The following is a 14,324-nucleotide window of genomic DNA, read 5'->3' as shown; positions in this document are numbered from 1 at the left end:
GCAGGGTTTGGGCATGCAAAGATGGGAAGGGAGGCCATGCAGGTGCTAGGGTAAAGCCTGGTTTGTTGTTGTTGTTGTTGTTGGGGTGGGGGTTAACATAAAAGAGAATCCATTTTTCTTTCTCCCACATTCCTTCCTTTGAAAAAGAAACAAAAACCAAACCCTTGTATAATATACATAGTCAAAGAAAAAGAAATTTCTATACTATTAGTAGCCCAAAAACAAAGGACATATTACTTTAGAAAGATGGGAGGTTTTTGAGTAAGAAATCTGAGGGAGAGGAGAGCAAGAGCTGTCCATGGGAAGGAAGTGCTGAATACCTGCTTCTGAATTGCAGCTCATTGAAAGATCCCCCAAGACCCTGCCTCGATCCATTGTGTATGTTAGCATCATCACCTTCATCATGGGCTCCAGTATTCACCTGGTGGGAGACTCCGTGAATCACCGCCTGATTTTCAGTGGCTATCAGCACCACCTGTCTGTCCGTGAGAACCCTATCATCAAGAACCTGAAGCCAAAGACCCTGGTAATTAGGACTTCCCTGACCCAGGTCAATGCTTGCTCCCCTCATATTCCATTAGAAGTACTTCTACACACAGCATATGGATGAAAGTGTGCCTTATTTCCTTTATTTTACACTATAATTCCCCCACAGTCCTTCCTCCCAACTGGTGTACCATACCCCTAGACCACCTTCCAGGAAGGGGGCTGGCCTGTCGCATTGCTCCTGTGGGTGAGCTCAGGAGTCCCAAAATGCTAAAGGGCTCAAACTGATGGGGTGCCAGTCTCAAAAAAACAAACACAAAAAGCCCCAGCAACAAAATATAGGAGAGATGTGTGCAGGCATTTGAATTCTGAAACATTCTGTAGCCAAACTGGTATTCATTGTCCATTAATCCTTTAGAACTATGTTTTAAGAAAAGAAGCTTATCACCTCCCATTCACACTTGCCCACAAATTAACTTCTTAATAGATAGAAAGACAAAAAAAGGGAAGGTTAGAGCCATGGCCCTGGAGTCAGGAGGACCTGAGTTCAAATCCAACCTCAGACACTTAATTATTGCCTAGCTGTGTGACCTTGGGCAAGTCACTTAATCCCATTGCCTTAAATAAAATAAACATTTTTTTAAAAGGGAAGGTTCCATAGAGGAAAGTGAGAAGAAAGAATGGTTTTCCAGTCAGTCTCTACCACTCCTGGTGCGTGAGGTGTTGGGTATTTTGGAATAGGAAGAGATGACCACTAAGCCATACAGCATTACTTCAGAAGCCAACCACCCTCTGATAGCTGCCTTTAGGTCCTGTGTGTGGATAACAGGGTTTATTTCTTTTACACTGCAGATTGACTCCTTTGAGCTACTCTACTACTATGATGAATATCTTGGGCACTGCCTGTGGTGAGTCCTCACAGCCTGGTGGTTTGGGGAAGAGACTAGGCCATGTTAGCCTCCCAGAAGGGCCCCCATACCAGACAGACCCTTCTGCTGTCACTGCTTCTCTCTTAGTACCCATGAGTGGTCACTAGAGGGCAGCAAGAGGCTTTCTTCGCTCTCCCAGGATTGGGCCTAGTGACTGGTTCTCTGTTGACTATGGGGAGGTAGTGGAATTTCATGTGCCATATTATATAGCACGACCTTGTTCCCCACCCCACCTCAGCTTTAAGATTAATTCTTGACTGGCCTTTGATAATACTGCAAAGAAAATTTCCTACCCTGTTGGACTGTGGGTGGTGATTGTGGATCAGGTTATTGAATAAAACTTTGTGTGTGGAGACTTGAGTAAGCGCAGGTGAATGTGTCTTATGTCCCTCCCAGTCTCAAATCTGACAGATCATTTGCTCTAAATAGCAGAAAGGAACCTTCTGTCCCAACTTTTTGGATTCTGAATCAGGTTCTGTCTGTTCTCACTCAGAGCATGGCCCAGGTTAGAGGTATTCCTGCTTCCATATCTTCCATCCCTTTTTGTCTTGTCTCATTGTCTCACAAATTATGCAGGCTCTCCTTTGTCACTGGATTCTTACATCTTTGTACAATTTCCCCTGAATTCTTCTATCCTTTTAAATTACCATCTTGTCAGGCAGCTAGGTAGTGCTGTGGATAGAGCACTGTCCCTGGAGGCAGGGGAACCTGAGTTCAAATCCGGCCTCAGACAATAATTACCTAGCTGTGTGACCTTAAGCAAGTCATTTCACCATATTGCCTTGCCAAAAAAAAGAGAAAGAAATTACCATCTTATCTCTCTCCTCCCTTTCACCCCCCAAACTTGAAGAAATAATTTCCATTTGATGTGTAGATGTCTTCCCTGCCATTTTATTTCTCTATCCCCTGTATTCAGACTTCTTTCCCTATGAGTTTCCAGACTATAGTCTATAGTCTATAGACTGACTATAGTCTATAGTCAATAGTGCCCTCTTCATCACTAGATCCTCCAGTTTCTCTCAGCCTTCATCTTCCTTGATCTTTCTGTGACATTTGAATGTTTATCACCCCCCCCCCCCCCATAGTTTCTCCTTTCTTTGCTTTCCTGACACCTCAGACTCTCTTGGTTCTCCCCTTGGAGTCTCCTTATGTCCATTCTTCCCAGTCCACCAATGTAGACATTCAAGTTCTCCGGTTTCTTTTCTTCCTTCGCTGTATTCTCTCCCTTGGCAGTCTCATTCACTCTCACAACTTCAGTTATCAACTTTACATGGAAACTTCCTTTATTTAATCTTACCCTTTCTTTGGAGTTCCCATACATGAATTTCTCACTATTCATTAGACATCTGCATTTGTATCACCAATTGGTACCTCAAATCCATCAGAACTGAAAACAGTCTGTTTTCCCATCAAAATCTTATCCTTACTGACTTTTCTCTTGTGGTTGATTGCATCTAAACCTCAGTATTATCTACAATCTTTCCCTCAAATCCCTCACATCAGTTGCCTGACTGTATTTACTTTATCTCCAAAACATCTCTCAAAAATCCTTTCTTTGCCTACCACCACCCATGTAGGCTCAAAGCCCATTGTCTACTGAAGAAAACCTAAGACTGTCTGCAACTTAATTTCACTTTCCTGCATTCTTGTCTCTCTCTCCATTGTTCCAGCCAAATTGGGTTACCCTTCCCATCCTTCATAAATATTCCATTTGTCTTTGCTCATTTATTATCATCTATGTCTCTGTTGAAACCTACTTTTCATTTAAAAGGGGTTTTAATGTAAGGTCTGTGACTTTGTTTTTTAAAATATTTTGACAACTGTATTTCACTAAAATTGGTTTTCCTTGTAATACTGTTTATTTTATTTTATGCATTTAAAACCATTCTGAAAAGGCATCTATAGGTTTCACTAGACTGCCAAAAAAGATCTATGACATAGGAATGGTTAAGACTCCTGTTCTGAAGACTCATTCCCCTACTTCCTCCTTCATGATGCCTTCTCTGTATCCCCTTGACTTAGCCCAGGCTGGTTCTCATCTTGTATTATAGTTACTTGTCTGTATTCAGTTTGTCTCCTTCTTGGCTTATAACCACCATGAGATCAGGATTATGAACCTGAACACATGTGCTATGTGTCCTCCAGTGGGAGCCCATGAACGTTTCTTTTAACTGAGTGTCCTGCAGGCTTCCCCCTACTCCACAGACCCAGATGAGAAAACAGATCCACTCTCCAGTGGATCTCCAATGAGTGGTGCCAGAGGGGCCCAGGTCTCCTCCCTGTAGTCTTTCAACTGGGGAAGCTACAAAAAGAAACTGTCTTGTGATACTTTTGAGTTAGTAGGGGGATCCAGAACCCAAACAGAGGTCACTCTTACTTCAGTTGTACAAGTATGTGACTGTTTTGAGTTCTGGGATAAGGAAGTACAGGATATTGGAATTTTTGTTGTTTTCACTTCTTTGTGTTCCCTGATGCCTGTGGGTTTATAGATTCTATGCACACACCATGGGGTGTTTCTGGAAGCCTGTTTTGAGTTCATTTATGGTGGAAATGTGAGTGGGCTGCCATGCTCCCAGCAAGGGGAGTGTGTTCTGGAAGGATACAGAAAGAGACAGCATGAGAGGGGGAGGAAGGGAAAAGAAAGGTAGAGGGAGACAGACCCAGAGAGCAGGAGATTGAAAGGAAGTGTGTCACAGCATGAAACAGAGAGAAACTGGAACATGTGTGACTGTGGGTGTGTGAGGGAGAGATTGTGGGTATATGCGCTAAAGAGGAGAGGCTGCCTATCAGAGATTTCCATATTGGTCCAAATTTAGGTTACATCCTTGATGCAAATGGCTTCAAAAGAATTGATAGAAATACATAGATAAAAACATAAAGATTTGTGCATACATTGAAATATGATTGTACGAGGTGACTGAATCCTTTTTTTAAATAATATATTGAAACTGAAATGAGAGGAGATACTAGGATGCTAGGAGCAGGAAAGAGCTGCCTTCTTTATCAATAAAGATGACATAATTATAGGTTGCACTTAAGTTTTTTGTAAGCTAGATTTGAAGAAGTTTCTTAGTGTGTGTGTGTAAGGAAGGGAAAAGCAGTAGAGAAGAGACTATATCTGAGCAGGCACAGCATCAATTTGGAGGCTGTCCATAGATTTTGCTCCTTCTTTCACTTTGTTTTTGTCCTGATCATGACCTGCATAGGGATTTAACAAAGGGGATCTACCCTTTCTTCTTCACATTTAGGATCCTATCTTGCCAGTCAATTTTCCTGGCCAATGTAAGAGTCAGGGATTATTTGGGGAAGGGGTGAGGGGTGTGAGGGAAAGGAAAGGGGTAGAGAAAGAGAGATATAGGTTGTGTGTGTGTGTGTGTGTTTGTGTGTGTGTGTGTGTGTTGTGCGCATGTGTGTGTTTGTGCGCAAGCGCATGCATGTTCATGCATATATTCAAGCTTGGTTTGAAAAAGAAATGTATGAGGCACTATTTAAAGATCAGGTTTTGTGCTTGCTTTTCTGAGCTGTATGGGGCTTCCTCACACCTGTCTGACCCTTCTTAGGAGGCTGGGTCATTTATTTATTTATTGGTAGTGGGTTTTCTTATTATTTATTTTTCCAATTATATGTAAAGATAATTTTCAACGTTCAGTTTTGTAAAGTTTTCTTCCTCCCATCCTTTTCTTCCCCCAATCCAGGATAATAAGTAATCTGATATTATACATGTACAATCGTGTGACACATATTGTTATATTAGTCACTCTATGAGAGAAGAATCAGAATAAAAGTGAAAGACCACAAGAAGGAAAAAAGCAAAAAAACAAACTTAAAAAGGTGAAAATAGTCTGCTTTGGTCTGTATTCAGCTCCATAGTTCTTTCTCTGGATGTGGGTGGCATTTTCCATCACAAGTCTTTTAGAATTGTGTTTGGTCACTGAACTGCTGAGAGGAGCTAAATCTAGCAGAGTTGAGCATCTCACAATATTGCTGTTAATGTGTACAATATTCTTCTGGTTCTGTTCAATTCACTCAGCATCAGTTCATACAAGTCTTACTGGATTTTTTTGAAGTTTGAAGCCAGGTCCTTAAAGGTAGTAAAGCCATGTTTCATAGCCAGTTATGACTGCATTTCCTCATTGTTTTCCCTTCTACCTCTGACAGCCTGTGTGGCTGGCCTGAGATTGGAAAATCTCAGGACAACTGTTCTTGCAGAATTCCCCCCCCCCCCATACATACATATACATACACTCTCCTTGTCTGGTCACTACAGTATCAAGTTTTGCATCATGGGCTCCTACCTACTTTAGATTTTTTTTTGGGGGGGTGAAATAATGAGTAGCATAGGGTGAGCAGATTTGGAAGAGTGGCATTTATATTGCACCCCCATCCCCAAATTATCCCTATTTCACATTTCCCTACTTCTGTTGAGGACTCCCCTGGTTTGTAGTTTGTAGCTAGGTATAGCTAGGTATTCTCTCTCTCTCTCTCTCTCTCTCTCTCTCTTTCTTTCCTATTCCTCTCCCTTATTTCCCCTTCTCATATAATCATTTGTCAAATCTTATTTCTATTTCTTTTTTAATTTGAAATTTTATTCTATTTTTTCTAATTATATGTAATGATAGTTTTTCAATATTCATTCATTTGCAAATTTATGAATCCACATTTTTTTGTTACCCTTAGGCCCAAGAGAGAGGATGTGACTTGCTTTTCTGTTAATAAAGAGAAATGTTTCTTAGCTCTTCTCTTCTGGAGGAGGCCAAAGACATTCAGCAGCTTCCCTGCCACAGACACCCCAATATATTCCTGGTCCTTCTTCACATCCCAAGCATATATATCCCTACCAGAGTCAAGGAATAGAGATCTAGGGTAGGAATGAATCTGGGACAACACAAAGAAGGCTCTAAGACTCCAATATTTCTTCCAGGTACATCCCCTTCTTCCTCATCCTTTTCATGTACTTCAGTGGCTGCTTCACTACTGCAAAGAAGGAGAGCAGGATGCCTCGGTCAGCTCTGCTCTTGTTGGGGCCCAGCAGCCTGTACTATTGGTAAGTAGGGCATCTGGTCTGTTGGTGACTAGTGGTAGGTGCAGGGAGCACCCAAAAGACTTAGAAACCTGGGAAGAGCTGGTGCAGAGGGGTCTGGCTAATATGCACACCTGTCCAAAGATAAGGACCCAAATGAGCTCTCAGAATACCCCAAGTCAGTGAAGGCTTGATCCAGTGCTCATCATATATCTAGCTCTGTGACAGTTATTGCCTTCAGAATAATAATAAATGGAATAATTAAGCAATAAACTGCATTTCTGGTCATAAGTGAAACAATTTCAGAGTTAGAGATGTTGAAAACTCCCTCAAGGAGACCCCAGAGGAGAAAACATGTGTCAGTGGCATCTTGTGTGTTCTGATGCTGTAAGGTTTAGCATGTGCTTCGTTCCTCAATGAGGATTTAGAGTCACAGGACTCGGGCTTGAAGGTCAAGTTTGCCATTTGTTGCCTGTGTAACCTTGGACAGGTAGTTTAACTGCCCTGAGCATATTTCCCTGTATAGGTAAGATGTAGGGGTTATACTCAGCCTCTAAGTTCCTGTAGCCCCAAATCTGAGAGAATCTAATTAGAATTTAGGTAAATGGAGGAGAAAAACCACTTTGTTCAGGTACACAGGCAAGGTAGTGGGAATGCGTGGGGTTCTCTAGGGTCCTAGCTAGGGAGGGAGAAGGCCAGCTTGGAAAGCAGAGAGAAATTAAGAAATAAGCAGGAAGGATCAGAGAGAGGATGGAAGCCAGGCAGAAGAGACCAGACTTGGTGCAGTGCTGGTACCCCCTTTCTGGTGGTCTAATCCTTTACAATTTATGGAGTCTGACACATAAACTTCATTCTTTTTGACACCATAACTCTGTGAAGAAGGTGGGCAGGTTGAGATGCAGAAAGATAAAGTAACTTGCCTAGCATCCTACATGGAGGGAGCGGCAGAACCAGGAGAGCTCACTGTCTTGATAACAGTGAGAAGAGAGAAGCTTACATGAATGTTCTAGAGCCCACAAATCAAACTCAGGGCTCGGGGCTACCCCCATTTCCAAATGCTTGTAAATCAGATTGAAATGTTTAACTCAAAGCAACGTAGATGAAGGTTGTGATTTTATAAAAGGCAGCAGGGTCCATTTGTCTTTGAGTTTGACACCACTGTATTGGGGCATCATCTCCTGAGATCCAACCCCAAGGGATGGTAGCAGGTTTTAGCTCCCTGAACTAAGTTTGCTTTTCAGGAAAACGTGAGAGACTAGCTAGATGCCTCTGAAGTTGCCATGATCCTATGGAGGGAGGTGGGAAGATGGGAGGAGAATAGTCTTCTGACTTCTGTCTTCCTGGGAAACCCAAGGTATCTGGTCACTGAAGGGCAGATCTTCATCCTCTTCATCTTCACCTATTTTGCCATGATGGCATTTGTGATGCACCAGAAACGGAAGCGCCTCTACCTGGACAGCAATGGACTCTTCCTCTTCTACACCTTCTTCTTCACACTCCTCTTTGTGGCCCTGTGGGTGCTGTGGCTGTGGAACGATCACACCCTCAGAAAGAAATACCCTGGGGTCATCTACATTCCAGAACCGTGGGCCTTCTACACTCTCCATATCAGCAGGCACCCCTGAGTTCCTCAGGACCCACCAAGAGGGTTTTCTTTGGAGGGATTTTGTGTGAGCATTCTGTTGGGAAGAAGCCACCTCCTCAGCCTCCCCCCAACAAAGCAAAACATGCTTCCCTCTGCTCTCCCCCCCCACCCCCCAAACTAAGTGGGCTTGTGGTCTTTGTGTGTTAGATATCCACATTTTGTTTTGGTCTTTTTAGGCTTGTCTTTAGTTTTAGTAGACACATCACAGGGCTGAGAATGGACTTTGCAATAATCAGCCTTGGACAAAAAGCCTTCCTAGACCCATCGGGTTTGCTGTGTTTGTGTTATGTGTTGTGATTGTAAAACCAGCCAACAAGAGGCACCTGGGGAGGGACCCTTGGCCAGTGGTATCTTGGAACCTGATGTAGAAGGGGGCTCCAGTCCATCTTGGCCAGTGGTATCTTGAGACCTGATGTGTGAAGAAGTGGCCAAAGCTGAGGCAGTTCCTTCAATCAGCTTAGCCCTGGTGTTGGAAGTCTTGGGTACTTAGGGCAGGAGGCATGCTGAGAAGAGGTCCCACTCCCCCCTCCAGAGATGAGGTTTTACTTAGACCCCTGGCTCATATCCAGGATTCTTGTCCCAGTCTCATAGATCAGGATCTGGGCAGTCATCCAACTCCAAATGACACATAAGCCACTTTCCTCCCAAGGAGCCCAGCTCTTCCCTTCTCTGTTTGGGAATATGGTGCCAGGTGAGTGGTAGGAGTTAAGAGAGCTCTGTAGAATTACTCCCAACCCCATCAACACATCTGGGTCCTGTCATATATTTTCTTTCTCACCTTCACGGACTTTGGAGTTGATAGAAGAGTTTTACAGTACGGGATGGCTGGCATGGAGGTGACCCTGGGTTCTACTGCACCATGAGCTACACCACCAAGTAAGGACCAGCCAGGGTAAGTAGAGAGGGGCTCAGGACCACTCAGCAGGTGGTGAATAGAGCCTGCTGGGGTGTGAGGGATAGACTGGTAAAGCTGATGATATCTCACACCTTTTAAAGTGAATCATCTGAGTTCCAGGAAGACAAGTGAGCCTGGATTTAGGGTTTGTTGAACTGCTGTCCAGACCAAGGTCCTGAAGGCCCATGGTCCATCTGAAGGCCAGGGCAAGCCGAAGGGATTCGTCCTTCTTTCCTCCTCTTAGGGAATCCAGTTTTGATTCTTTTACTTGAGAAAAGTGAGCCCTCTTCAACCTAAACCAAACTTGAAAAAATGTAATAATGTCTGAAGAGTCCCTCTTATTCCATTGGAAAGTTGGAGCAGGGGCAGGCTAGTTAGCTTTCACCATTGATCCTATCTTCCAGGATGTACTTTGGCAGCTATCCATCATCCTGAGGAATGGGGGTGGAGAAGAGACTTGAATCTCAGAAGGAGCAGCCTTTCAGTTAGGGTGGGGGCTCATCCCCCACTTGTAATCTTGCACCCTGGGATCCACTCAGTGCCCCCAGGAACCCCCCTTGTCTGTGGATTTGGCAGGCTCGGCAATGATTTTTTCTTCCCACTTAAGGCAAGGGCCTGTCCTGGAGGCTGCAAGGGCTCCCCCTCATCCTCCTATTCTACTCAGGTGATCCATGCCCTGCCAGGGTTCCCCCTTACCTAATGGCACATCTGGGCCCCAGGACTGGAGGATTCCTCCCTTATACATATTGACTCATTGCCCCCATCCCTAACTGTAAATATCTTGGCAGCCATGGGAGTCTAAATAAAAGTGTGTATTTGAATGAGGGAAGACTGGTTTTTCTGTGAGATATCCGAAGTGGTGGAGAAGGGCTTTCTCCCTGTGGGACCCTCCACCAGTTTACTGAGACAAATTCCTTTTGTGGGGAACATGCTTCATTTTACCATTCTAAAACACTTTCCTAGAAGGCACTTAAAATGATTCTAGTAAAGACCAGAGAACCCAAGACCAGATTTAAAGGCAAAAAGATTCTTGTTTGTCCAGTCATCACAGTGGGGCTGACCCTGGTCTTAGGTAAAGGAGAAGTAGAGTTGATGCCAGAAGAGGCTCGTCTGGTTTCTGTGCTACTGAAATAACACAGGGCCTGTCTGTGCCCTCCCCACTTCTGGCCTCCCCAGGGCAAATAGCCCATCTTTGTTGTACCTCTACCCCACCCCCCATCCACAGAGCAAGAGGTCAGGCACTGAGGGCTCACGTTCTAGATTCGGGGAGGCCCATCTGGCCCTGCAGCTGTTGTGAGAGAGCAGTGCTTCCTCAAAAGGCTTCACACCCAACATTGATATCAAGAAAGAGCCGCATTGTGAACAGAGAAGGCAAAGGTAAGAAGGTTGGGCTGTGCCAGCAGCTCTGCATTGCAGGGAAGGTGCCAGCTTTAATGGGTTGCAGAAGATCCTGGAAGGGACTTAGGCACCCAGATCTCACAGGTGAGACAACCAAAGCATAAACCTTGAGCCTGGAAGACATTAGACCACAGTTCTGTTGACCACCATGGACAAGTTACTTACCTGAGCTTAGCGATTTTTACTTTTAAAATGGGATAATTTTGCACAAAATCCTTTTTTATATATACCTTAAAGCCCTATTGTGAATGTAGGTGAGTAAGGTTTATAAAATGCTTTATTATTCAATAATAAGATCCTTATATACCTTATAAGTAAGTGCCATTTTTGATCTCCATTTTGCAGATAGGCCCAGAGACTTAGATGGGATTCAAGCTCAGATCCACCTTCTCTTCTATGCTTAGCATTCTAACTTTGCTAGCTCTCTAGTATTGCCTAACACTACAAAACTAGGACTGGAGTTCTGGTCTCAATGATGTGGGGGAGGGGGAGGAGTGAAGGGATCTCCTCCACAGAAACCACTTACTTTCTTCAAACAAATAATCATCTTCAGGGTAGCAGCTCCTGGTTCACCTTGCGCATGATTGATCACTGAAAAAAAATTTTTAAGAAAAAAAAAAGCGGGGGTCAAGGCCTGACCTCAAGAATTTACGCTCAACCTTAATCACAGGATGTGAAGAAGAGTTGGATCCCACTGTGTCTTAGTCAGACTTGTTTCCAATGCAACTATACCTGCAGATAGCCCAACAGCCTTCTATTCTGCTCCTAGTAGTCTGCCCTCTCAGAGCAGCTGTCACCCAACCATGACCTCCCACCACCATTGTATGTGGTATTAGAAGCAGGCTGCTTTCTGCTCCGGATAAGTGAGTAAAAGTCCAGCCTTCCATTTTGTTTGAGTTGTTTTGTTTGTTGGCAAGTCATGGGGTTAAGTGACTTGCCCAAGGTCACACAGCCAGGTAATAAGTGTCTTGAGGTCAGATTTGAACTTGGGTCCTCCTGACTCCAGGGCCTGTGCTCTATCCATTGTACCACCTAGCTGCCCCACTTCTCTTAGTCATCCAAGTTACCACTTTGCTTTCTCTTTTACTCTTCATCCTCCCTCACCCCACATCTCCATCCGATTTTCAAATCCTGTAATTTCTAGTGTCTCTACCCTTTCCATTTCTCATGTTCACACTACCTTTCTCATAGTCCAGTTGTAAATGTATTTTATAAATAGGCATGCACTCACTTTTTTTTTAAGGTTTTTGCAAGGCAGTGGGGTTAAGTGGTTTACCCAAGGCCACACAGCTAGGTGATTATTAAGTGTCTGAGTTCGGATTTGAACTCAGGTCCTCCTGACTCCAGGGCCTGGTGCTCTGTCCTCTGCGCCACCTAGCCACCCCCATGCACTCACTTTTTGCTAATAAAGGTATGGGTTGAAAAACTTTGGAGATCATTGCTTAAGGGTAATAAAACCTCCCTCCAAACACAAAAGAAACAGAGAGGCACAAGTGACAAACATTAACTTCTACACAACCCAAGCTGACTGGCAGCCTTGGGAAGAATAACTGACACTTGTCTCAATTACAAACAAAGACAGAACTAGGGAAAGGAAATCAATAGAGATGAACACTGGAAATCGGGTTGGATTCAACTCTTAAGTGAATCAAATTATACTAAAATATGCCTCAGGATGACCATTAATGAACTGTGTATAAATAGTCTTTCCAGCAGCAAATAACTAATATTAACACTTACCTTACTTGAGCCTCACAAGCCCTGGATTCCTTAAGTTCTTATAGGAAGCCTTTCCCAACCTTTCATTCTGGAATCTTTTCTTGGCTAATTATTCTGTGGGTTGCTGTTTTGTGTGTGTTTGCTTTCAGTCTCCCCAGTAGATAATGAGCTCCTTGAGAGCCTTTCTTTGTGTTACCATCATGCTCAGTATACAGTAGGTGCTTACTGAGGGACTTACAAGACAAAGGCTCAGAGTCAGCACAAATTCTGTAACTGTCAGACTGCAATTAAATTGGGGGGGGGATTATTACCCCAAGTTCCTAAAATCCATCATCCTAATGAGCGCTATGCTTCTCGAGTAGTCACAATCAAGTCATTTCAGTAAGCCCTTGTTGAGGACCATAGAGGGCTCTTATCTACTATGGGCAAAGCTTTGCTTTGAAGAAAAATAAGTCTTATACTTTCCCCAGGATTCCTGGAGCCCCCAAACCCAAATATATATGTGTATGCCTATAATATGTATATATGATACATGCATTAGAGAGGAGTGAAGTACAATGTAAGGTCCAAGGAGGAAGAAAGAAATCTTCTATGATCAGAGCCAGACCTAACCACCCCACTCTGCAAGTTAGCCTAGGTTTTCCTTAAAAGACATTCTGAGGTGATATGTGCCAAGCACTCTACAATATTACTCAATTGATCCTCACAACCTTGGGAGGCAGGAGCTACTATATAGGTGAAGAAACTGAGATAAACAAGCTGAAAGTCACATAGACTTCAAAGTTTATACACACATGTTTACATGTGCATACACAGGCATATCCACTTTACATATATATATATATATGTATATATATACATATATATATATATATCTTGCCCAGGATCACAAAACTTGCATCATAAATGGGCTTTGAATTTTGTGTGTCCAAGCTCATCCATCACTCTGTCCACTGTAAAGTTTTTTTTAAAGATGCATTTAAAAATTTTAAAACATCCTCCTATCACTTGAGGCAGTAAGGTGATGTAGTGGAGGGAGTGCTGGTCTTGGAAGATCTGAATTCAAAACAAGTTCAGACATTCACTTTGTAACCCTGGGCACCTCACTTAAAACTTTTCACAGTCTTAGTTTCCTTATCTGAAACTTAAAGCACTGACCTGTTATTTTGCTAAGTGGATGCCTTTAACAACATAAGCTCCCTGATAGGACTAATTTATTTCTGATTTTCTGTCTTTTCTCCCATCATTATGTTGGGATTGCTCTCTGTATGTGGTAGGTGCTGAATATGTGTTTGTTGAAATGATGACACACTTTTTCCCTAGTTCCTTCTGTGATGCTCCCCAATATCAGTCTGGCACCCCCTTTTTCTTTTGGGTTTTTGGTTGCAACTGATAAAATAAGCCACCTGTTATCCAAGTGGAGCTTGGGGATAGGGTGAACCATGACCCATGATTTCACTGGCACAAGAAATTCTCAAACTTGCTGCATTCTCCACTTAGAGTCTTAGAAAATTGTGGGGCAGTTGACTGGATGGCACAGTCAGGAGAGTTCAGAGGTAAAACCTGAACTCATGTCTCACTCCACTATGCAATGCTGCCCCCCACCCCAGGACATCAAGATAACAGCATATGATGAATTGTAAGTTTTTGGCTCCTTGTCTCTTCTGCTGCCCAGCAGCTACATACCCCTTCCGATATTAGTTTTTGCCAAACAAAATTAGATTTACCTGTTGCTATAAGAGAAAATTTAATTAGAATGCTTCTGGCTTCTCTTCTAGATTAGCCACATCCCATTCCCTTTACAATCTAAATAATTGAGAGCTGACAGTGTTACTGATAGTCCCTGTTAAAGGGACTTAACCCTTTTTAGTGAAAAATGATCTTGTTTGACTCTGGGCTTCCTTGGTTTCTTCAGGTGCTAGCTAAAACAATCCCACTTCCTATAGGAAGTCTTACCTAATCCCCCTTCAATCTAGTGTCTTCCTTTATTTTTAATTTATGCAATAGCATAAGAATTTCTAAAACATGGTATGATAAAATGATTGTTCATGAAACTGCAAACCTACTATGCACAATTCACTATTCCTTTCAATTTATAACAAAATTTTCATATAAATTGCTTTTTTTCTTTTTTTTCCCTTCCCCACCCTATCTTGTATTTGGTGTCTCCCCCTTTAATCTATAAACTAATGAGATCAAGATCTGTCTTTTGTCTTTTTTTGGTATCTCCAG

General features: G+C 43.0%; 1 protein-coding gene across 1 annotated transcript in view; it reads left to right on the top strand.

Moving 5' to 3' along the window:
* Nucleotides 1-9,799, top strand: part of CLN6 (CLN6 transmembrane ER protein) — a 35,708-nt gene extending 25,909 nt beyond the window's left edge. The window contains exons 4-7 of the mRNA XM_074234487.1: nucleotides 338-526; nucleotides 1,339-1,394; nucleotides 6,337-6,459; nucleotides 7,790-9,799. Of these exons, the coding sequence (XP_074090588.1) occupies nucleotides 338-526; nucleotides 1,339-1,394; nucleotides 6,337-6,459; nucleotides 7,790-8,060 (639 nt within the window). The 3' untranslated portion in view covers nucleotides 8,061-9,799. The remainder of the gene's footprint in view (nucleotides 1-337; nucleotides 527-1,338; nucleotides 1,395-6,336; nucleotides 6,460-7,789) is intronic.
* Nucleotides 9,800-14,324: the final 4,525 nt, after the last annotated feature.

This window comes from Macrotis lagotis, chromosome 4 (genome assembly GCF_037893015.1).
Source record: "Macrotis lagotis isolate mMagLag1 chromosome 4, bilby.v1.9.chrom.fasta, whole genome shotgun sequence".
Taxonomy (NCBI): domain Eukaryota; kingdom Metazoa; phylum Chordata; class Mammalia; order Peramelemorphia; family Peramelidae; genus Macrotis; species Macrotis lagotis.
This window is presented reverse-complemented; position numbering and strand designations above follow the sequence as displayed.